This window comes from Hemiscyllium ocellatum, chromosome 12 (assembly GCF_020745735.1).
Source record: "Hemiscyllium ocellatum isolate sHemOce1 chromosome 12, sHemOce1.pat.X.cur, whole genome shotgun sequence".
Taxonomy (NCBI): Eukaryota; Metazoa; Chordata; class Chondrichthyes; order Orectolobiformes; family Hemiscylliidae; genus Hemiscyllium; species Hemiscyllium ocellatum.
In genome coordinates, this window is record NC_083412.1 from 27,032,836 (window position 1) to 27,058,872 (window position 26,037).

Here is a 26,037-nt window from a genome sequence, read left to right on the forward strand (position 1 = left end):
TCGCCACTTAAATGAAGTAGTTACAAGAACAGGTCAAAGGCTAGGAATACTGCAGCAAGTAACTTACCTCTCAACTCCACGATGCCTGTACCCCATCCACAAGGCACACATCAAGAATGGAATACTCTCCCACTTGCCTGATGAATGCAGCCTCAACAACACTCAAAAAGCTTGATACCAGCCTGGACAAACCAGTTTGCTTCATTGGCATCACATCCAGAAGCATCCACTCCCTCCACCACCACCAACACTCAGTTGCAGCATTCAGTGCTATCTACAACAAGCACTCAAGAAATTCACCAAAGATCCTTAAACAGCACCTTCCAAACCCATGACCACTGCCATCTGGAAAGAAAAGCTGATGGTATTCCTCACTGAAACAGGAATCCCAATCTCCCTTTCTGGCAAGAGGACATTGACGTCAATGGGCATCAAATCATTTTGAGCTCAGTACATGGGCAGCTATCACCATATTATCAGAGTGGAGCAGTGTGCATCACCCATAGCAATACAATGACATGATCCAGGGGTACAGCATTTAAGGTTAAAGGTAAGTTGCAATAACTGTATAACATATAGGGTATCAGATAATAGAGAACATGTGTGTACTTCATAATCAAGTAAACTCACTCAAACATAAGTGTGTGCTTTGATCTGAATCTTAATAAAATTGTAGAAGGAGTCAAATTTGTTAGTTATGGAGCAACAAGTCGAAAGAACATTCAGTGGCTGAACAGCCAATGATGGAACAATCAGTCAATGGACAATCCGTAGTGGGTCCTGAAACACATGGCAGAACCCATACTGAATACACAATTCATCAAGATTAGTTACGTTGGCATAAGAAATATGTTTCATACTGTCAGCAAGATGGAAACCTGCAATTATGTGGCATCGGCAAAAATATTTTGTGTAGCTATTGTATCAAAGAGAGTTCAGATTGCGAGAATCAGCAAGGTTTGTGAGAAAACGCAAGCAATCAGAAAGAACATACCCTGCTGAGGTAACTGACAAACCTTGAACTAAGCCAACACAACTTGGTGATAGTGATGATAGATTTAAGCCTGAAGTCAGATGCTGAGGAGACACAAATTCAAGCAGAATAGTCTATCTCTTTGTTTCTTTCAAGAGAGGAATTCTCATTACCATGTGACAGAAGTCACACTGAGTGAGATGCAGTCCTCAAGTAGTATGCTTGAGAAGGTGAGCATACTGGTTTCTCTAATACTACAATTACTGACGGTGAATGAAAACTTCCAAATGAATCAACAGATTGAAGTAAAGCATCTAAATACTTTGACATAGACTGACCAGCAGTTTGAGAATAAAAATTTATTGACACAGTTTGACAACCCCATGGAAGCCACTATAGAGAAGGGGAGACAAGTGCCTACAGATTCAAGACATGGTCATAATGGAATTACCTTGATCAGAGATCCAGGATACTACAAAGTAGAAGTGGCCAGGTTTAACGGGAACAGCACCGTCTGTGAAGGAAATTTAGGAGATAAAAGATCCTCTGGTTTAAAGGGGTTCACCCTCTCACTATCAAGGACAGACTCAGTCATCTACAACCCAGACATCTACCAACACCAAGCTCAAAGAGGATATGTTCTGGGAGAATAGTGAAACCTTCAGATTGCCTGCATTTGTGAAGACAGGGACTTGGGAGGTTGGGGCATTGCTAAAAGTGATGATATACGTAAATGTATAAGTATTAAGAACAAAGAACAAAGAAAATTTACAGCCCAGGAACAAGCCCTTCTGTCCTCAAAGCCTGAGCCAATCCAAATGTACTGTCTAAACCTGTCGGTCAATTCCTAAGCATCTTTATCCCTCTATTCCCCACCTACTCATGCATTTATCCAGACACATCCTAAATGAATCCACCGTGCCTGCCTCTACCACCTCTGCTGGCAACACATTCCAGCCACCCACCACCCTCTGTGTGAAGTGCTTGCCGCGTGGATCCCCCTTAAACTTTCCACCTCTCACCTTGAAAACGTGACCTCTCGTTATTGAATCCTTCACCCCGGGAAAAAACTTGTCTGTATCCACCCTGTCTATACCCTTCATGATTTTGTAAACCTCAATCAGGTCCCCCCTCAATCTCCTTTTTTCTAATGAAAATAAACCTAACCTCTCAACCTCTCTTCATAGCTAATACCTTCCATACCAGGCAACATCCTAGTAAACCTTCTCTGCACCCTCTCCAAAGCGTCCACATCCTTTTGGTAATGTGGCAACCAGAACTGTACACAATATTCTAATTGTGGCCGAACCAATGTCTTGTACAATGTTAACATGACTTGCCAGTTCTTATATTCAATACCCCATCCAATGAAGGCAAGTATACTATATGCCTTCTTGACCACTCTATCCACCTGTGCAGCAACCTTCAGGGTACAATGGACCTGCACTCCCAGATCTTTCTGCCCATCAACTTTTCCCAAGGCTCTTCGATTCATTGTATAATTCGCTCTAGAATTAGACTTGCCTAAATGCATCACCTCACATTTGTCTGGATTGAAATCCATCTGCCATTTTTCCACCCAACTCTCCAGTCTATCTATAACCTCCTGTATTCTCTGACAGTCCCTTATGCTTTCTGCTACTCCACCAATCTTTGTGTCATCTGCAAACTTGCTGATCATACCAATAGTGCCCTCTTCCAGATCATTTATGTATATCACAAACAACAGTGGCCCCAGCACTGACCCCTGTGGAGCACCGCTGGTCACCTTTCTCCATTTTGAGAAACTCCCTTCAGCTACCACTCTCTGTCTCCTGTTGCTCGACCAGCTCTTTATCCACCTAGCTAGAACACCCTGCACATCATGTGACTTCACTTTCTCTGTTAGTTTACCATGGGGAACCTTATCAAATGCCTTACAAAAGTCCATGTATATGACATCAAAAGCCCTTCCTTCATCTATCAATTTGGTCACTTCCTCGAAGAACTTTATTAAGTTGGTAAGGCACTATCTCCCCCACACAACACCATGTTGCCTATCACTTTTCTAAATATAAATAGATCCTCTCCCTCAGTACCTTCTCCAGCAACTTCCCACCAGCAATGTCAGGCTCACTGGTCTGTAGTTACCCGGAATATCCCTACTACCCTTCTTGTACAGGGAGACAACATGAGCAACCCTCCAGTCCTCCGGCACCTCACCTGTATTTAAGGATGCCACAAAGATATCTGTCAGGGCCCCAGCTATTTCCTCTCTTGCCTCCCTCAGCAACCTGGGATAGATCCCATCCGGTCCTGGGGATTAGTCCACCTTAATAATCTCTAGCCTGCCCAACACATCTTCCCTACTTATGTGGTGAGGGTTCATCATAATGCACTGATACTGCCTTGCCACAAGGCCCAGGAGGCAGCAGGCCTTGTTTCAGAAGGTTGTAGCTGCCTGGCACTGAGCTTACTGAGACACTGATGTTCATACATGTTGATGAAACAGAGCCTATAAACCCTTGTCATGATAGGTCCTCTTTCTAGTAGGTTCCCTCAGATGCTCTCTTCTGTACGTTGCTCCCCAACTCTTAACTGCTTCTCCTTCTACATCTCCCCATCTCTCTGTCTCTCCCCCTCTTTATCCCTCCCACTCCATGTCCCTCCCTTCTCTCTCCATGTCCCTCCCTTTCTCTATCTCCCCCCTCCATACTGCGCCCTTCTCTTTCAATTACTCCCTCTCTGCCCCTTCGTCTTCTCTGTTTCTCCCTTTCTCCTTCCCTTCTCTAAGTCTCTTTCTCTGTCTCTCCCCTTCTCTGTTCCCCCTATCTCTCCCTCTTTCTCACCCCCTTTTTCTCTCTCCCTCTCTCTGTCTCTCCCCTTTCTTTGTCTCTCTCTCTCTCTCTCTCTCTGTCACTGTCTCTTCCCTGCTGTCTCTCCCCTCTCACCATCTCTCCTCTGAGGAAAGAAAAAATCGCAAGTCCATGTGACTTTCGTGGTTTAATTTAAACTGCAAAAAAATGACAGAAAGAAATTCCTTGAAGATGGAAGTGAGCTGCAGAGTGGAAGGGGAGTAGGTTGTCTTGCAATGTTCCCTCAGGGAGTTTGTGAGAAAAAATTCCTACTGTCCACTAGGTGGCAGGAGTTCCCTCTGGGTCAAACCCTTTACCAGGCACAATCTCCTCCAAAATGAGAAAAACTGACTATTGACTGTAAATTGAAAAAAAAGATTGCTTTTCAATCGCCTAAGTGTTAACTCTGCCTAGCCTGACCAACACTCAGTGTTTTTATTGTATTTTTTGAATACAAGCTAAGAAAAGTAAAGCAGTAAATTTTGCAATGAGCAAGGAAGGTGCAGTCAGCTCTGCATAGTCAGGAAGGAGAGATCCCATCCAGAGTGAGTTTAGGGATCTGGGAATTTGGAGGAATATGGGAATTCAGTGTAGGTGGAAAGAGCTGCTTTTTGCTTGCTTCTTTTGTTTGGCTCACAATTTGTACGGTTTTTTTTAACGGGATAAATTAAAGTCGGAGATCCAGGGCCCAGTAACGAAGAGTTTCATCACAGAGAAACCATAAGTTGATGATAGCTACCAGTCTGACAATCTACTATAGATTACTTTCAAACTGAAGGTAAATAGGAGAAAGTGAGGACTGCAGATGCTGGAGATCAGAGTCGAGAGTGTGGTGCTGGAAAAGCGCAGCAGGTCAGGCCACATCCGACGAGCAGGAGAATTGACGTTTCGGGCATAAGCCCTTCATCAGGAATCAGAGGAAGTTAAAAAGGGGAAATATTTACAGGCTCCAAATTAAAAGATCAGTGTGAAAGTTTTAAAAATTCATTTAAGAACAAAGGAGTGTTGGGATATCTGGTTGGCATGGACCAGATTGGAAGGTGGCTAATGTTGTACCACTTTTTAAGAAAGGTGGGAGAGAGAAAGCAGGAAATTATAGACCAGTTAGTCTGACCTCAGTGGTGGGAAAGATGATGGAGTCTATTATAAAGGATGAGATTACAACACATCTGGATAGTAGTAACAAGATAGGTCAGATTCAGCATGGATTTATGAAGGGGAATTCATGCTTGACTAATCTTCAGGAATTTTTTGAGGATGTAACTCTGAAGATGGAGGAGGGAGATCCAGTAGATGTAGTGTACCTGGACTTTCAGAAAGCTTTTGATAAAGTCTCACATAGGAGGTTAGTGAGCAAATTTAGGGCGCATGGTATTGGGGGCAAAATACTAACTTGGGTTTAAAGTTGGTTGGCTGACAGGAAACAAAGAGTAGTGATAAACGGCTCCATTTCGGAATGGCAGGCAGTGACATGTGGGGTACCGCAGGGATCAGTGCTGGGACCACAGCTTTTTACAATATATGTTAATGATATAGAAGATGGTATTAGTAATAACATTAGCAAATTTACTGATGATACTAAGCTGGGTGGGAGGGTGACATGTGATGAGGATGTTAGGAGATTACAGGGTGACCTGGACAAGTTAGGTGAGTGGCAGATGCAGTTTAATGTGGATAAATGTATGGTTATCCACTTTGGTGGCAAGAACAGGAAGACGGATTACTATCTAAATGGAATCAATTTAGGTAAAGGGGCAGTACAGAGAGATCTGGGTGTTCTTGTACACCAGTCAATGAAGGTAAGCATGCAGGTACAGCAGGTAGTGAAGAAGGCTAATAGCATGCTGGCCTTCATAACAAGAGGGATTGAGTATAGAAGCAAAGAGGTTCTTCTGCAGCTGTACAGGGCCCTGGTGAGACCACACCTGGAGTACTGTGTGCAGTTCTGGTCTCCAAATTTGAGGAAAGACATTCTGGCTATTGAGGGAGTGCAGCGTAGGTTCACGAGGTCAATTCCTGGAATGGCGGGATTACCTTATACTGAAAGACTGGAGTGACTGGGCTTGTATACCCTTGAGTTTCGAAGACTGAGAGGGGATCTGATTGAGACATATATCATTATTAAAGGATTGGACACTCTGGAGGAAGGAAACATGTTTCCGCTGATGGGTGAGTGCCGAACCAGAGGACACAGTTTCAAAATACGGGGTAGACCATTTAGGACAGAGATGAGGAGAAACTTCTTCACCCAGAGAGTGGTGGGTGTGTGGAATGCTCTGTCCCAGAGGGCAGTGGAGACCCAGTCTCTGGATTCATTTAAGAAAAAGTTGGATAGAGCTCTCAAGGAAAGTGGAATCAAGGGTTATGGAGATAAGGCAGGAACAGGATACTGATTAAGGATGATCAGCCATGATCATATTGAATGGTGGTGCAGGCTCGAAGGGCAGAATGGCCTACTCCTGCACCTATTGTCTATTGTCTGTTGACGGGTTGGACCGAAGGGTCTGTTTCCATGCTGTACATCTCTATGGCTCTTTGTTGTAACTGCATGATGTGGGAGCTAATGGATGCCATTGTGGTTCATAGTGACCATGCCTGTAAAAAGGTGTTAATTGCTAGAGGAACTCTGACTCAGTGTGGGTGGGGGGGCTGTGTTTCAGGAGGCAGTCACATCCCTCAGATTAACAGCCTCAAATTCAGCCAGTGCTCAGGGGCTGGAGGGCATGACTACAAGCAAGGCAGGTCATGGGGTTCAGGGGGTCGTGCTGAAGGAACCTCAGCCCCTGAGCTTCTCGAAGAGGGTTGAGATTCTTACTCCCTGAGTGGATGGGAGTGGGGAGGACTTTAGGGAGGATGAACAAACTGACTATAGCACCGTGGTACAGGGATCTGTTGAAAAGGAGGGAGGAAAGAGAAATGTAGCTGTAATCGTGGATAGTATAGTCAGGAGAATCGACACTGGCCAGGATCGAGAGTCCCGAGGGTTGCGTTGCCTGCCTGGTATCAGGGTTCAGGATATCACACCAAGATGACAGAGGAGCCTGGAATAGGAGGGGAATGATCCAGAATACAGGAAACTATTGGCTAGTTAGCCTGACCTCTGTTATTGATGAGATTTAAGAGTCCATTATTCCGGATGAGATTGCAAGTGCATGATTGGAGTGGTGCTGGAAAAGCACGGCAGGTCAGGCAGCATCCGAGGAGCAGGAAAATTGACATTTCAGGCAGGAGCCCTTCATCAGGAATTTCCCCTATTTATCTTCATTAACTCTGATTTCTGATGAAGGGCTCCTGCCTGAAATGCCGATTTTCCCTGCTTCTCGGATGCTGGCTGACCTGCTGTGCTTTTCCAGCATCACTCTAATCTTGACTCTAATCTCCAGCTTCTGCAGTCCCCACTTTTGCCACGGTAAAATAGGGCTGAGCCATAAATCTGTTGAAATGCTTGGAGAAGCTTAAGAGCAATTCAGAGAAAGGAGAGCCAGTGAATGTGATTGATCTACACTTGGAAGGGCTTTGACAAGGTGCTGCAGAAGAGGTTACTAAGTAAGATCAGAGCCCATGGAGTGAAGATTGGCTGACTGGCAGATGGCAGCGAGTAGGGATAAAGGGGTCCTTTTCAGGACGGCAGCCAGGCACCTGTGGAGTTCTGCAGGAATCAGTGTTTGGAACCACAACCTTCAACAGTAATGATCTGGATGCAGGAACTGAGGGCATTGTTGCTAGTTTTACAGACGTCACAAAAAGAGGTGGTGGGGTAGGCAGTGTAGAAGAGGCAGGGAGGCTGCAGAAGGACTTGGACAGGCTAGGAGAGTGGGCAAAGAGGTGGCACTTGGAATACAATGTGGGAAATTGTGAGGTTATGCACGGTGGTAGGAAGAATAGAGATGGAGACCATTTTTTATATGGGGAATGGCTTCGGAAATTTAAAGCACAAAGGGACTTGGGAGTCCTGGTTCAGGATTCTGTTAAGGTTAACATGCAGATTCAGTTGACAGTCAGCAAGGCAAAAGCAATGTTAGCATTCATTTCATGAGGGCTAGAATACAAGTGCAATACTGCTGAGGCTGTATAAGGCTCTGGAGGGATATACTGCTGAGGCTGTATAAGTCTCTGCTTAGACTGCATTTGGAATACCATATCTATGGAAGAATCTGCTGGCATTGCAGGTATCCAGGGGAGGTTTACAAGAATGATCCTGGGGATGAAGGGCTTGTCATATGCAGAGCTGTTGAGGTCTGTAATCAGTAGAATTGAGAAGGATGAGGAGCCATCTGCTTAAACTAATAGGATACTGAGAGGCCTGGGTATAGTGGACATGGAGGAGATGTTTCCATTAATAGGAGAGACTAGGACCTGAGGGCAGAGCCTCAGAGGGAAGGGACAACCCTTTAGACCTGAGAAGAGGAGGAATTTCTTCAGCCAGAGGGTGGTGAATCTGTAGAACTCATTGCCACACAATGCTGTGGAGACCAAGTCATTGAGTGTATTTAAGACCAAGAGGGATATGTTCCTGATTGATGAAGGGGATCAAGGGCTCAAGGGAGAAGACAGGAGAATGCCGTTGAGAAACGTACTAACCATGATTGAACAGGGGAGCAGACCCATGGACTGAATGGCCTAACTCTGCTCCTATCTCTTTCGGCTCCATGGTCTTTTCTAGATTCCGTGCTTTGGGAATTAGAATGCTTCCTGAAGTGTGAATAGCTACAATAACAAATGAATTAAGAAAGCAGCTGAGCTTGTAACATGGCTCGGTTACACTTGGTCCAAGGGATATCCACTCAGACCCAGAACCCTGTATGTTCAAGCCTTACACTTTGTTGAATAATCCAAGAGCTTTGGGAGCCTTTGTTATTCATTGTTTTATACTCAGCCATGCCTTGGCCCATCAGGGTTGACTTATTACCAACCAGTCAGTCAGCATCATTTTCTCCTGCTGTATAAACTGCTGTGAATCTTGGAATTCTTTGATTTGTCCTGATGAATGCAAGGTGGGAAAGTTCAACAGTCCACCTCTCTTTTTGACAATATTCAGATTCTGTAGTCCCAACAGATTATTTGTCCATTCTCACATTGTTGTTTGTAGACCATGCTGCCCACAAATGAGCTCCGGCAGTGCTTACGTTTACTACGCAGGTGAGATAGAAACCAGGGGCTGCAGATTCGCTCAGCTCCAGTTCAGGGTATCCCACAAAGCTAGGATCTTTCTCTCCATGTCAGAAATTGCCCCCTTACACCTACAACAGAGGTTGCCAATTCCTATTTTCAAGCCTCTGTGATTCTGCCTAAGAGGAGCAAGTCTCCATCAATGAAAGGACAAGGAGGTAGGTGACCTCAGTCAAGCTGATAGTAGCAGAAGCAGCATAATGAGCTTCAACAGTGTGGATGCAGGCCACTCGGCCCATTGAGTCCACACTGCCTTCTGGACAGCATCCCATACAGACCCACAATCCACCCAATCTACACATCCCTGGACACTGTAAGCAATTTAACACAGCCAATCCACCAAACCTGCACATCCTTGGACTGGGGGAGAAAACCAGAGCACCCAGAGGAAACCCACGCAGACACGGGGAGAATGTGCAGACTCCACACAGCAGTCACCGGAGGCTGGAATCAAACCTGGATCCCTGATGCTGTGAGGCCGCAGTGCTAACCACTCAGCCACTGTGCAGCTCCCGCGTCTCCTGCTGATCCTGCACACTTGTGTTTACAAATGGAGGTTCTTTAGGAACGTGACCAGGAGCCCTCCATTGCTGGGGCCACCTGTTTTACCTGTTCACCTTAAACCAGGAAATGTAAGTGGCATACAGCAGGGCAGGCTGCGTCCAGGGGTACCAACTGATTTTGGAACCTGTCTGTTATCTAGAGAACTGCTCAGAATAACTTGATTCAAAGGTGACAGGACTGGTGCCAACAGCCATTCACTTGTAAGGTACTGCAGCATTGAATACAAGCCAGTCAGTGGATGGTAGCAGTGCATATTAGCTGATAGGATTAGCAAGCAGAATTCAATACTGCTCACGGCAATATTCACCAGTTGACCTTCAACACACATTGAAACTATTGATGATATTGGCTTTAAAGAAGAGAAGTGAAGTAAGAAAGACTCCAAACGCAGTCCAGGACCCGACCAACTGAAGCCAGACACACCGATGGCAGGCTAGTTAAAATTGAGAATGTTAATGAGACCAGAATGAGAGGAGTATAGATATCACAGAGGGTTGCAGGATAGGAGGAGATTACAGAGGTCAGGATGGCTGTGGCTACAGAGGGATTTGAAACCTCATTGACCATTATAAATCTGAGACATTACTTGACCAAGTGTGGATGCAGGTCACTGAGGGAGGGTAGGAGAACGGGAGGGTGAGCTCAGATGCAGTTGAGTTTTGGTTGACCTCACTTTTATAGAGGGGAGATTAGCACGAGAGGATAGCAAAAGTAAAGTCTACAGGTGAAAGTTAGAGCGAGGGCTTCAGCAGCAGTGGAACTGAGACTAGAGTGAGGTCGGGAGTGAGATGGAGTGAAAAGGTGGCTGCATGTTTGGCAGAAGTTAGTGCTCTCGGGAAAAATAGTCCGCATTTTCATTTAACAGGCAACACATGAAATGTCCAAAGATGTCCCCCTCTTTAGAGAATATATCTGGATATGTCTGACATTCTGCCCAAGTCAACAACCCTCTGTGTTCCTCCAATATGGCTTCTTCTTGACCATTCCCAATTTTGATTGCTCTGCTACTGTCAGTCATTACTTCAACTGTTAAGACCCTAAGCACTTCAATTCCCTCCCTCTACCTCTTGTTTAACCTTTAAGCCATCTCCTCAAAACCTACCCCTTCGACCAACCTTCCGGTCGTCTGTAATAATATCTCCTTTTGCAGCTGTGTGCAATATTTGAGAACAAAGAACAAAGAAAATTACAGCACAGTAACAGCCCCTACGGCCCTCCAAGCCTGTATCTAAACCTGTCTTTCCATGGATCTGTATCCCTCTGCTCCCTGCCCGTTCATGTATCTGTTCAGATACATCTTAAATGACATTACTGTGCCCACCTCTACCATCGCTGCTGGCAACATGTTCCAGGCACCCACCATCCTCTGTGTAAAGAACTTTCCTTAAACGTTTCCCCTTTCACTTTAAACTCATGAACCCCTCATAGTTGAGTCCCCCACTCTGGGAGAAACCTTCTTGCTATCCACCCCGTCTATACTTCTCATGATTTTGTAGACCTCATTCAGGTCCCACCTCAACCTCCATCTTTCTAATGAAAAATAATCCTAACCTATCAACCTCTCTTCATAGCTAACACCCTCTATACCAGGCAACGTCCTAGTGAACCTCCTCTGCACCCTCTCCAAAGCATTTACATCCTTTTGATAATGTGGCAATCAGAATTGTACGTGGTATTCCAAATATGGCTGAACCGACGTTCTATACAACTGCAACATGACCTACCAACTCTTCTACTCAATACCCTGTAAAATGAGGGAAAGCATGTCGTATGCCTTCTTGACCACTCTATTGACCTGCGTTGCCATCTTCAGAGTACAATGGATCTGAACACACAAATCTCTCTATGCATCAATTTTCCCCAGGACTTTTTCATTTATTGTATAATTGGCTCTTGAACTGGATCTTCCAAATTGCATCACCTCACATTTGCCCTGATTGAACTCCATTTGCCATTTCTCTGCCCATCACTCCAATCTGTCTATATTCTGCTGTATTCTCTGACAGTCCCCTTCACTATCTGTTACTCCACCAATCCTAGTGTCTTCTGCAAACTTGCTAATCAGACCATCTATACCTTCCTCCAGATCATTTATGTATATCACAAATAACAGTGGTCCCAGCACTGATGTCTGAGGGGCACCACTAGTCACAGTTCTCCATTTTAAGAAATTCCTTTCCACTGCTACTCTCTGTATCCTGTTGACCAGCCAGTTCTCTATCCATCTAGCTAGTACACCCTGGACCTCATACGACTTCACTTCCTCCATTAGGCTACCATGGGGAATCTTATCAAATGCCTTACTGAAGTCCATGTAAATGACATCTGCAGCCCTTCCCTCATCAATCAACTTTGTCACTTCCTCAAAGAATTATATTACCTTGGTAAGGCATGATCTTCCCTGCACAATACCATGTTGCCTATCACTAATAAGCCCATTTTCTTCCAATTGGGAGTAGATCCTATCCCTCAGTATCTTCTCCAGCAGCTTCCCTACCACTGATGTCAGGTTCACTGGTCTATATTTACCTGCATTATTCCTGCTACCCTTCTCAAACAAGGGGACAACATGAGCAATTTTCCAGTCCTTTCGGACCTCACCTGTGTTCAAGGATGCTGCAAAGCTTTCTGTTAAGCGCCAGCTATTTCCTCTCCCACTTCTATCAGTAACCTGGGATAGATCCCATCCTGACCTGAGAACTTGTTCACCTCAATGCCTTTTAGAATACCCAACACTTCCTCCCTCCTTATGCCAACTTGACCGAGAGTAATAAAACATCTATCTCTAACCTCAACATCCGCCATGTCCCTCTCCTTGGTGATTACCGATGTAAAGTACTCATTACGAATCTCACCCATTTTCTCTGACTCCATGGATAACTTTCCTCCTTTGTCCTTGAGTGGGCCAACCCTTTTTCTAGTTACCCTCTTGCTTCTTATATATGAATAAAAGCCTTTGGAATTTTACTTAACCCTGTTTGCTCAAGATATTTCATGACCTCTTTTAGTCCTCTTAATTCCTCATTTCAAATTGGTCCCACATTCCCTATATTCTTCCAAAGCTTTGTCTGTCTTCAGTCGCCTCGACCTTATGTATGCTTCCTTTTCCCTCTTAGCCAGTCTCACTATTTGGTTTGGTAAAAGTTCTGAGTATTGTCTCAGGACATTTTACGATTTTGAAGGTGCTATATAAATTTAAACCATTCTTGAAAATATAGGAACATTGGAAATAGGAGCATAGGCGTAGGCCATTCAGCCCCTTGAGCCTGTTCTAACGTTCAATGAGATTATGGCTGATTTGTGGCCTTATTCCATGTACCTGCCTTGGGCCCATATCCCTTAACAGCTTTGATGCACAAAACATTATCTGTCTCAGATTTAAAATTAACAACTAATCCAACATCCACCGTGTGGAAGAGGGTTCCACACACCTTCCTTTGTCTGTTGAAATGCGTTGTAACATCTCTCCTGAACGGACTGGCCCTAATTCTTAGACTATACTCCCAAGGTCTAAAAATTCAACTGGTAGAAATAGTTTATCTGTGCTGTCTTGTTTTGTTAATATTTTGAAGACTTTGATTGGCTCACCCCTTAACCTTCTAACTTGTACAGAAAACAGGCCTAATTTGCATAATTTGTCCAAAGATGTGCAGGTCAGGTAAATTGGCCATGGTAAATTGCCCATAGTGTTAGGTGCATTAGTCAGAGGGAAATGGGTCTGGGTGGGTTACTCTTCGGAGGGTGGGTGTGGATTGGTTGGGCCGAAGGGCCTGTTTCTACACTGTAGGGAATCGAATCGAATAACTCTGAAGTCTGGTAACGTTCTGGTAAACTGAGATTGATGAGGGGAACCTTTTCTTTCTCTCAGAGGGGTTACAGTCTGTGGAATTCTCTTCTGGAAACCCTGGAGGCTGGCTTATTGAATTTATTCCAGGTAGAGTTAGGTAGATTTCTGATAGACAAGAGGTCAAGGGCTATGGGCTGCAGACGAGGAAAGTGCAATTGAGACCATAACCTGATGAGCCATGTCTTATCTAATGGTGCATCAGGCTCTAGTCCTTCGGGCAAGGTTATAGACACCTTGGCTTACTGGTAGCAGCACGTCAGATGGAAGGGGACCACTAAACAAAAGGAGCAGATTGCCTTGTATTTGCCTTGCCTTGCCTTGAATATTTTAAAATCAGGATGAGGTCCAACTCATCCACTTCCAAACCAGGCTAAGGTTTGGACGAGAGGGGTGAGGGGGATGGGATATAGTCAACCTGCCCTGAACAAGAAACAGACCAACCCACAGCTCACAGGTTGATCATCTTTAGCTTTACAATGGGGAGCAGCCTTCAAAGTTTCCAGGCTGTCAGGGAGAATGGGACTTGGCTGAGTTTCCAGCATAGAAAATGAACTTTTCAGAAGCAGTGAAGACATTTAGTGGAGCCCTGAGGACACGTGGCAACAAACTGACCAAATTCTCAGGTCCCTTCCCAAAATGGGAAAAATCTGCACTTTCCATTGATCCAACTTTGGAAGTTGCTGCCCACGTGACAGTGAGCAAAGCACATTCTCCTCATATCTGTATGGGTTTCCTCCGGGTGCTCCGATTTCCTCTCACAATCCAAAGATGTGCAGGTTAGGTGAACTGGCTGAGCTAAATTGCCCATCCAAGGATGTGTAGGTTGGGTGAGGTAGCCATGACAAATGCAGGGCTACAGGGATAGAGTGGGTCTGAGGGGCGGTGTGGACTCGATAGGCCAAATGGCCTGCTTCCACACTATAGGGATTCTATGTAGCCCACATTCCCAATATTCTGGCAGCCAACCCCCTCAACGTTGGCTGCCAACACCTGTTAGGCAGAAGTGGATACTGCAGATGCTGGAGATTAGAGTCAAGACTCGAGTAGTGCTGGAAAAGCACAACATATCAGGAAGCATCTGAGGAGCAGGAAAATCGACATTTTGGGCAAAAGCTCTGCATCAGGAATGAGCTGGAAACCTTGGGGGTGGGGAGCAACACCAGAACCCAACTCATTTTACATTTTAAAGGTCCAATAAACTTCCCCACTGAACACAGTCAGCACCAGTAGAGGAGAAGAATATTACTACCAATTCAATATAGCCTCAAGTAATGAATCTAGCTCACACTATATACAGCACAGTCCAGTTCAGTGTAATATCAGCTTGAAAACAAACTGCCTGTCAGCGCAATATTAGATCTGTTTTATATAAATACTTGTAATTTTAAAATATAATATTAATTATTATATTTTCAAATTATATTACTATTGAATATTTTAAAATCTTAAATCCACGCACACTACCATCTACAAAATCTTGAGCTTCTACTTTCATTTCTTAACGTTTCCCATGACCGGTTCCTCCATCTGAATTTATTGCGTCAATCAGCAAAGTAGTAGTGCTACACGTTTCCCACCAGATGGCTCTTTAAACCTAACTTTCTGAAAGATTTCGGGAAATAAGGTTCTGGCTGTATTCGTTGTCAATGTCACTGGAACGGACAGCAGGGAATATACACCTTTACTCAAGACTGGAGAGAGGCAGAAAGCAGAAAACTGTAGGCCTGTTAGACCAACGCATTTCGTAGGGTACATATCAGAGTCCCTCATCAAGTAGGTTATGGCAGTGCACTTTTATTTATTCATTCACGGGATTCGGGCACAGCTGGCTAGGTCAGCATTTACTGCCCAACCCTCATTATCCTGTTCAGTTAAGAGTTAACCACATTGCTGTGGGTCTGCAGTCATGTGTGGGCCAGACCAGGTAAGGTTGGCAGTTTCCTTCCCTAAAGGGCATTAGTGAACCAGACGGGTTCTTCCTGACAATCAGCAACAGCTTCACAGTCACTATTAGAGTCTTAAATCCAGGTATTTTATTGAAGTCAAGTTCCCCATCTGCCATGGCAGGATTTGAACCTGGGTCCCGAGAACATTATTGGGGTCTCTGGATTAATAGCCCAGTGATAATACCACTAGGCCATCACCTTCCCCAAGGAGTTTACAATCTGATCATGGAGAACCAATGTGGCTTTCTGTTTGAAATTTGAGAAAGGAACACCTACCATGATGGGGGAGTGGGGAGTGTGGGGTGGGGCACCAGCAGTTGCGGTCTACTTGGATTTCCAAAAGGTATTTGATAAGGCACTACATGAGGTAACTGCACAAGCTGCACATGGTTGAGTGGTTAATATGTTAACATGGGTAAAGGATTAGTTAGCTAACAGGAAGCACAGAGTAAGGATAAATAAGTTTTTTTTTGAATTGTCAACAAGTGGTGTGTCATGGGATCAGTGCTGGGTGTTCCACTGGTTATTGTCTATGTCAATGATACTGTTGTATGAGTGTCCTTGGTATCACGTCCTGGAAAGGATAGATTTGACTAGCCAGAGCAGTGTAGGTTTACTGGCATCGTATCTGGAGTTGCCACCTCCAAACGGATCATCCGCCGCCATTTCCGCCACCTCCAAACGGATCATCCGCCGCCATTTCCGCCACCTCCAAACGGATCATCCGCCGCCATTTCCGCCACCTCCAAACGGACCCCACCACCAAGGATATATTTCCCTCCCCTCCCCTATCAGCGTTCCGCAAGGACCACTCCCTTCGTGACTCCCTCGTCAGATCCACACCCCCCACCAACCCAACCTCCACCCCCGGCACCTTCCCCTGCAACCGCAGGAAATGTAAAACTTGCGCCCACATCTCCACACTCACTTCCCTCCAAGGCCCCAAGGGATCCTTCCATATCCGCCACAAGTTCACCTGTACCTCCACACACATCATCTATTGCATCCGCTGCACCCGATGTGGCCTCCTCTATATTGGGGAGACAGGCCGCTTACTTGCGGAACGCTTCAGAGAACACCTCCGGGCCGCCCGAACCAACCAACCCAATCACCCCGTGGCTCAACACTTTAACTCTCCCTCCCACTCCACCGAGGACATGCAGGTCCTTGGACTCCTCCACCGGCAGAACACAACTACACGACGGCTGGAGGAGGAGCGCCTCATCTTCCGCCTGGGAACCCTCCAACCACAAGGTATGAATTCAGATTTCTCCAGCTTCCTCATTTCCCCTCCCCCCACCTTGTCTCAGTCGGTTCCCTCAACTCAGCACCGCCCTCCTAACCTGCAATCCTCTTCCTGACCTCTCCACCCCCACCCCACTCCGGCCTATCACCCTCACCTTGACCTCCTTCCACCTATCCCACCTCCATCGCCCCTCCCCCTAGTCCCTCCTCCCTACCTTTTATCTTAGCCTGCTTGGCTCTCTCTCTCTTATTCCTGATGAAGGGCTTATGCCCGAAACGTCGAATTCTCTATTCCTGAGATGCTGCCTGGCCTGCTGTGCTTTGACCAGCAACACATTTGCAGCTGTGATCTCCAGCATCTGCAGACCTCATTTTTTACTGTAGGAATTAGTTGACCAGGAGACCAACATGAAAAAATGATTTAGTCAAAGCTTTTCAAGATTTTTGAAGTAAACAAGTAGGATAGAAAGAGAGAAACTATCCCACTGGTTGGTAACATCAAGGACTAAGGGGCATAACCCAGAATTAGCCAGAAATTACAGGACTACCATTAAAAAAATCAATATAGAATCTAATAATGGAAATAGAGCAAATGTGAGTATATGGTGTTAAGTTATCGCTGAGTCGTGACATCTGAATAAGGTGAACAGGCTCCAAGACCTGGCCCTATGGTCCAATAAATTCAATGGTGCAACTTTATGAAGTGATTTCCATGATTTCATCTTCTTTACTGAGCTTTACGACTAACAGGTTGCATCTCAGTACATCCTTTTTTGGAAAACAATCTTTAGTTCACATCCTTTTTCATTTTTCACCAATGGCTGACACCAACGTAAGCCCATAAATCAATCCAATAAGTACACAAGGGTGATAAGGTGTACAAATAAAAATATACTGACAGAAATTTGTAATAACTAGGTACAATTTTGCAATATTGCATTGGTGATGCAGCCCATTTCTACCTTTATTCCCCAGTGAGGACATTTCTGGTTGACGGTTCCTTGTCTCTATATATCAGTTTCCCTCACTCTCTTGCCTACCTCGATCTTGTATCATTTACTAATTCAAGGCATGTTCCTAGATTGCAAAGAAATAAATTAAAGACATTTTCATTTTACAAAGTAAATTTCTTGACCCTGGGACTTGAGCTCCACGATATGTGTTGGCAAAACTGTCTACCAGCAAAGTTTAGGTTTTGAAGGGTTCATGGGCTTGCTCCAATATCACCCCGCCACATCACATTTACCAGGGATGAATGTTCTTTGTAATGTTAAGACGTTGTCTCAGTCAAGGCCAGGTTTGGTGTTGAGAGTGAGGTCCTATTATCTGACATCTTGCTGTTATTACTCCACATAGTGTGAAATGTATACCAGGGAGAGCTGTGAAATGAACTCCACCAACATTAGGAGGTGATTTATGACAATCAACTATGCTGCATATGAAAAAGGACACTCAGCAGCAACATCTCATGTGGCCGAGGCTGATGAAGGTTGGGTGTTTTCTTGGTCTCTAAAAGAAAGCACAGAAAACACAGCTGTCTGTCGCCCATAGATCTTGCATCTAAATCTATTCCTGACCAATGGGAAGTCACTTTGACTTTATACACTTAAATGTAAAACATCTTTTGCAAGTTGTTCCACAACTGACTTCACTGGAAATATGTGCTAGGAGATGCATAACTGCCTGCTGACACACCATCCTGGTCTTACACAATTACACATAATAGCCCCCGTGGGATGATAGTCTCTGTGTCAGTAGTTGCTGACACATACTCTGCCCTTTAACTTAACATTAGTTGGAACAAATTAGGAATCTGACCCCGAGGGTTCACAAAATGGTTGATGTGAGAAGTGAAAAATGACACACTGCCTTGGTGTGACACATTGCTGGGTTAGAATCCCCTCAGTTTATCACAGCACAAGACCTTGCGAAACCTGACCAAGGAGTATTTGAAGCTAACGGCGATCGCCAAGCAAAATAAAAGGCTCCTTTTCTTCCAGACATTCCTCGTTTCACTGATCACAAAATGATTTACCATAAGATGTATGAAATGGAGGGACAAAAAGTAACTCAAAAGTAAATTAATGAAATGGATATCTCGCCATCCAGCAGGACCTGGAACCCAACTCGTGTTTTAACCAAACACGGAGATCTTCAAATCTCATTCATTCCTCTCAAAACAAAACTCAAACTGATCTTAATTGTATGGGAAGACAGGCTTATATTGTGAGTAATTTCTGTAATCAGCCAATAGTTAACTGCTCCATAGGCAACAATAATGAGACCTGCTGTATATGTGAACTATACTGACTTATATGCTGATGATTGATTCCTCACAAACATTCAGGTGCAAGTGGTATTTTAAAATGGTTTACTAACAGAGAGTCCATTTACCATTCTGTGATTTACTACCAGAACAAAAGTAGGTTTGATTGACAATATGCACTTATGGAAATATGCATTAATATTATTTTGACAGCTGTAACCAGTGTCTGACAAATAAAACTCCTCAATGCATTTCAAGCGAAACATCTCAGCTATCCTCCTTTATTAAAGCGTAGGGTGTCAGTGAGCTTGGATGGCTGGATTTAAGATGCAGAGTAATGCCAACAAACACAGGTCCAATTCCCACACCAGCTGAGGTTACCATGAATGTCCCACCTTCTCAATCTTGGCCCTCACCAGAGGTGTGGTGACCCTCAAGTTAAACTCACCACCAGGTATATCTCTTTCTCCAATCAGAGAGCAACCCTATGGTCCGGTGAGACTATGGTGACATTACCTTTAATTGTAGTGTTTATTGACATTTCCCCAGTGGGGATGGATGGTGTGAGGGAGTTGCTTGTGACAGTGCGTATCAGAGCTGCCACTTAAAGACGATATACAGTTTGGGTACAATGAACAGAGTTATAGATGAGTGCACATCCCTTTTACTATTTCCTTCTGTGCACCATCTATAGTTTGCAAGTGGTCTCACCAATGTCTATTGTTGAGGAGTCTGAGCTAGGGGGCTTTATGTATGACCATGGACCTCCACCAGGGTTTCATTAGTCAAGGCAAGTGACGGATTTGGAGTTTAGTTCAAAGAACTGATCCTATCCAATCGAGTAAGTGGTGATGATGTGTGTGAAATTATTGAAGTTGTGACAATTTCTACTTTGTCCTATTAAAGGTTGCCCTTAATATACTATTGGGCAACTGCACTGCCCAATACAAAGCGATGCTACACACAAGCTAGGTAAGTCTGGAATTCATAATCCACAACCTGTTGATAAGCTGATCTCAACTTTGGACACCGATTGAAGGAAAGGTGAACTTCATGGCCTCAAGATATTGCAATGTGTTTTACAGGGTGGCACTGGAAAACCACAGCAGGTCAGGCAGCATCTGAGGAGCAGGGGATTCAATGTTTCAGGTATAAGTCCTTCTTCAGGAATGAAGAGCTAACTGCCAATATGTCGATTCTCCTGCTCCTCGGATGCTGCCTGACTGGCTGTGCTTTTCCGGTGCAACACTTTTTGACTCTGATCACCAGCATCTGCAGTCCTCACTTTCTCCCAATGTGTTTTACAGTCAGGTCAGTACTTTTCAAGCACACGTGTAATATAGGAAATGGGGAAGCTGATTACTGCACAGGACACTCCTACAATTAGCGACCTGATAGTGACCAGATTATGTATTTTAGTGACAGTGGGTTAAGGACACTGAAAAGAACTCCCCTTGTACTTTACAGTACAATACTGCTATTCAGTACTTCACTGAAGCCTCAGCCTAGACTCTGCGGTGCAAACCCCCGGAAACCACAGGCCTCAGAATCAGCTAATGGGTTGCAAACCACAGCTCAACCCCTCAAGAGTAAATTCAGTAGGTGTTTCTGAGCGTGACACTTGGAGGTTGAGGGGAGACCTTAAAAAGGTTTATAAGATCACAAGGGACATAGATAAGGTGAATAGCAAAATTCCCCAAGGGTAGGGGAAAGATTGTATAGGGATCCGAGGGGCAACTTTTTCACACAGAGGGTGATGCATATGTAGAATGAACTGCCAGAGCTGAAAATGTGTTGCTGGTTAAAGCACAGCAGGTTAGGCTGCATCTCAGGAATAGGGAATTCGACGTTTCAAGCATAAGCCCTTCATCAGGAATGAGAGAGAGTAGCCAAGCAGGCTAAGATAAAAGGTAGGGAGGAGGGACTTGGGGGAGGGGTGATGGAGGTGGGATAGGTGGAAGGAGGTCAAGGTGAGGGTGATAGGCCGGAGTGGGGTGGGGGCGGAGAGGTCAGGAAGGAGATTGCAGGTTAGGAGGGCGGTGCTGAGTAGAGGGAACCGACTGAGACAAGGTGGGGGAAGGGGAAATGAGGAAACTGGAGAAATCTGAATTCATACCTTGTGGTTGGAGGGTTCCCAGGCGGAAGATGAGGCGCTCCTCCTCCAGCCGTCGTGTTGTTATGTTCTGCCGGTGGAGGAGTCCAAGGACCTGCATGTCCTCGGTGGAGTGGGAGGGAGAGTTAAAGTGTTGAGCCACAGGGTGGTTGGGTTGGTTGGTCTGGGCGGCCCAGAGGTGTTCTCTGAAGCGTTCCGCAAGTAAGCGGCCTGTCTCCCCAATATAGAGGAGGCCACATCGGGTGCAGCGGATGCAATAGATGATGTGTGTGGAGGTACAGGTGAACTTGTGGCGGATATGGAAGGATCCCTTGGGGCCTTGGAGGGAAGTGAGTGTGGAGGTGTGGGCGCAAGTTTTACATTTCCTGCGGTTGCAGGGGAAGGTGCCGGGGCTGGAGGTTGGGTTGGTGGGGGGTGTGGATCTGACGAGGAAGTCACGAAGGGAGTGGTCCTTGCGGAACACTGATAGGGGAGGGGAGGGAAATATATCCTTGGTGGTGGGGTCCGTTTGGAGGTGGCGGAAATGACGGCGGATGATACGCTGTACGCGGAGGTTGGTGGGGTGGTAGGTGAGAACCAGTGGAGTTCTGTCTTGGTGGTGGTTGGAGGAGCCGGGCTCAAGTGCGGAGGAGCGGGAAGTGGAGGAGATGCGGTGGAGGGCATCGTCGATCACGTCTGGGGGGAGTCTGCGGTCCTTGAAGAAGGAGGCCATCTGGGCTGTGCGGTGTTGGAACTGGTCCTCCTGGGAGCAGATGCGGCGGAGACGAAGGAATTGGGAATATGGGATGGAGTTTTTGCAGGGGGCAGGGTGGGAGGAGGTGTAGTCCAGGTAGCTGTGGGAGTCAGTCGGTTTATAGTAGATGTCTGTGTTGAGTCGGTCGCCCGAGATAGAGATGGAAAGGTTTAGGAAGGGGAGGGAGGAGTCTGAGACAGTCCAGGTGAATTTCAGGTCGGGATAGAAGGTGTTAGTAAAGTTGATGAACTGTTCAACCTCCTCGTGGGAGCACGAGGAGGTTGAACAGTTCATCAACTTTACTAACACCTTCCATCCCGACCTGAAATTCACCTGGACTGTCTCAGACTCCTCCCTCCCCTTCCTAAACCTTTCCATCTCTATCTCGGGCGACCGACTCAACACAGACATCTACTATAAACCGACTGACTCCCACAGCTACTTGGACTACACCTCCTCCCACCCTGCCCCCTGCAAAAACTCCATCCCATATTCCCAATTCCTTCGTCTCCGCCGCATCTGCTCCCAGGAGGACCAGTTCCAACACCGCACAGCCCGCACAGCCTTCCACCTATCCCACCTCCATCGCCCCTCCCCCAAGTCCCTCCTCCCTACCTTTTATCTTAGCCTGCTTGGCTACTCTCTCTCATTCCTGATGAAGGGCTTATGCTCGAAACGTCGAATTCCCTATTCCTGAGATGCAGCCTAACCTGCTGTGCTTTAACCAGCAACACATTTTCAGCTGTGATCTCCAGCATCTGCAGACCTCATTTTTTACAATGAACTGCCAGAGGAAATGGTAGATGCTGATACAGTTATAATGTTTAAAAGATATTTGGACAGGCATATGGATGAGAGATACGGGCCATTCAAATGGGACTACATTAATTTGGGAAACTTGGTTGACATGGATGAATTGGATCGAAGAGTCTGTTTCCATGCTGTATGACTCTATAACTGTCTGATCCCATCCTGAGGCAATGTCCACAAACACACATATTTGCCAGTATAAAATGTTGTTCCCCTTTATATTTATATTCTTATGAAAATCCTGATTAGAGCAAGACTTTGACAAGTTGTGTTTTTGAGTAGCATAAAATCATCAAATGTTACCTCACCGAAACAGGCCAATTGTCCTCTGAAGTCAGTGCTGGTATTTTTGCCTGCTTGAGTCACTGCATGTACACCATACTCCTGCTCACCTTTCAAACCATTTACCATTCCTCTGCCTCAAAGGGGCTGCTCAATTGTAAAACAACCGTTGTGAAACCAACCCACAAACTGAACTCAGCACTGACCCTGGTTATAAAGGACCAGCTCGAGATATACCTTTATGTAGAAACTGCTGCTTCTGTCTGGCACATTGGTGAAGCTCCTCTACGCACGGCGGTCTGGTCGACGGGCGAAACAGATCCTCCTGCTGATACCACGGAGCTCGGTAGTGGACTGTTAGTTTACTCTCCTTGTCCAGGTTTGACACGGCTGAAACAGAGAAACACCAAGTCAGCAATCATTTGCTCGATTGTTATCCAAGGGATTTTAAGCAAAGTGGGTCTGAGCATGTTTTGAAGACTAGGACGGGGTACAGCTAGTTACAATCCATCACTGGTGCTTGGGATGGTGATGAATAAATAATTAGGCAACGGCCAACCACATGATGTAAGAGACCATAAGCTATCTGGTTTGCTTCCCTTGCTGTTCTACACTGTTTAGCACAGCTACTTGAAGCAGCACATTTGATATTAAGGTTTGTGAAGGAGAAAACAAGCTGTATCCCCAAGGATTCAATCACTGTCTGTAATCAACTATCTGTGGAGACAAGAGGCCAAACAGGACCAAGCCTGGCAGTGGTATGTTCCACAACTAAACTGCTGACATTTGTGTCAACTAGGCCGAGAATCCCAGTTCGAGCCACAGGAAAGGGGAGAAAACTGACTGGAAAAGGACACACATTACTTCAAAAAAATTCAGTTCACAAAATAATGTTCCCTTCACTTTTTTTTTACATTAAATTAGTCCCTTTGGAACAAATACCAACGTGGTAAAATAAACCAAAGAAATGGCAGGTGCTGGAAATCTGAAGCATAAAACGCAACTGCTGGAGAAACTCAACAGGGCTGGCGGTAGCTGTGGTGGAGAAAGCAGAGTTAACGTTTTGGGTCCAGTGACCTTTCTTCAGAACTGACCGTAGCTCGGAAAAGCTGGTATATACAGGGGGGTTGGGGAGGGGGGGAATCATGATGGTGTGAACGATAGGTTCAGACAGAACCCAAAGGGACAGAAAGATAGTTAGATAGGCAAAGAGATGGATAATGGTAAGCCAGGGAGAAAGACAGCATGTTAATGGGGACCATAACTGGATGGAGATGGGTTGGCTCTGCTTAAAGCAGCCCAGGTGATGACAGGGATATTGGAGGGGGGGGTGGAATGAAGGACATGGAAGAAGATGTTTAGGCCCTAAAACTACTGAACTCAATATTGAGTCCTGAAGGGTGCAGGGTTCCCAAGCTGAAAATGAGGTGCTGTTCTTCCAACTTGCACTGAGCTTCTCTGGAACACTGCAGCAAGCCAGAGACGGGGACGTTGGCCAGGGAACAGGGTGGGGTGTTGAGATGGCGGATAAATAGAAGCTCAGGGTCTCTTTTGAGGACCGAACCCAGGTATTCTGCGAAACTATCACCCAGTCTGTGATTTGTCTCCCCAATGTATAGGAGACCACGTTGAGAGCAGTGAGTGCAGTAGGCCTGATTGAGTGAAGTGCAGGTAAAGTGCTGCTTCACCTGGAAGGTGTGTTTGGGCCCTGGGATCCTGAGAAGGAAGGGGGGTAAACAGGCAAGTGTTACACCTTCTGTGGTTGCAGGGAAAGGTGCCGTGGGGATGTGGGGTGGGATGGTATTGGGAGTGGAGGACAGGGGACCAGGTTGTCCCAGAGGAAACAGTTCTTGTGAAGTGCTGACGAGGGAGGGGAGGGGAATATGTTCCCCCACTGCAATGGTGGTTAATGATGCTTTGGATGTGGAGGCTAGTGGGGTGGTAAGTGAGGGCCAGGGGTTTCCTGTTGGTGTTGTGGTTGTGGGGGATGGTGGGGGGGGGGCAGGAGGGATATGGGCAGCAATGAGGGAGATGGATCAGCCACAGCTGAGAACCTTGTCAAACATGAGAGCGGGGAACCCTCAGTTTAGGAAAAAGGTGGGCATTTCTCAGGTCCCCTTGCAGAAGGTGGAATAGATGCAATGGAGATGGTGAAACTGGGAGAATGAGATGGAGTCCTTACAGAAAGCAGCGTGTGAGGATATCACATGATATCATTTCTAGAAGTGATAAGGGAGCATTGTCATTTACAAAGATGATTAACGTTAAATTATTGGTCTTCAATACTTGTTGAAAATAATTCCTTATCTATTAGCACTTATCACATGCATACAGCAAAAGAACAACTGGATTACCTCCCTCAGTGTGAACATAAGTGCATCAGGGTTAACCATGCACAATACTATTATTTCAAGTGACTGTCTAGATAATGAAACATTTACTTCCAGTTAACAGCATCATAAATTACAAAATAGATCATCTGCAGGTCAATTTGTGTCTTAAATTAATTTGGTGGCAGTATGAGATTGAGTCACACGGCAGGAAGCCCGCAGGATTCTTCTCTGGGTTCTGCTGGCTTAATAGATTTGAAACAGCATCAGATGCCAACTACAGACCGATGGTGGTACTCGCGCCCACAGTCACCTGACACAGAGGGGCAAAAGTTCCATTCCAAACCCTGAAGATGAGGCAGACACACTGAGGCTTGGGGAGGGGGGGGATGTGTGTGTGTGTGTATGTACGCTGCACTGTTAGGGTGCTGCCTTTCCATTGAGGTCTTAAATCGAGACAACGTCTGCCCTTTGAGGTATGTAAAACAGCGTCAATATGTCTCCTGGTCTCTTTGTTACAGAAGGGCTCTTTGATCTGGAACGCTCCTTCCTGGTGTGTTTGCTGCCCCCTAGTGGAATGTTCATGGGCTTTGTCAATTGCTGCAATTGGCCTTGTCTGGTGATGACTCCCACAGCCAGCCAACAATTTGCAATGCAGGTGTTCAAATGAAGAATGGCCACAGGGGTGCTGTATTGCAGCTGGCTGGCACAAATGAAACTGGCCACACTATGTTTTCAGGAGAGGGCAGGAAATTGAAGAAGAAAACCATTCCAGTAGATCCATGCAGGAACCAGCTGCATGACTTTGGATTAGTCGCAGTGAAAAGTGAACAGATGACCTATGCTAATTCTTGCAGTTTATTATTTGAGATAAAATCAAAAATTAAAGCACTTGGGGATTTGTCTTCCTATTCAAAATGAAACA

General features: G+C 45.6%; 1 protein-coding gene across 1 annotated transcript in view; it reads right to left on the reverse strand.

Annotated features, from left to right (window-relative positions):
• The window catches only part of nhsb (Nance-Horan syndrome b (congenital cataracts and dental anomalies)), a 397,274-nt gene that overhangs the window by 62,393 nt on the left and 308,844 nt on the right, over window positions 1–26,037 (reverse strand). The window contains exon 2 of the mRNA XM_060832952.1: window positions 23,020–23,172. Within this exon, the coding sequence (XP_060688935.1) occupies window positions 23,020–23,172 (153 nt within the window). The remainder of the gene's footprint in view (window positions 1–23,019; window positions 23,173–26,037) is intronic.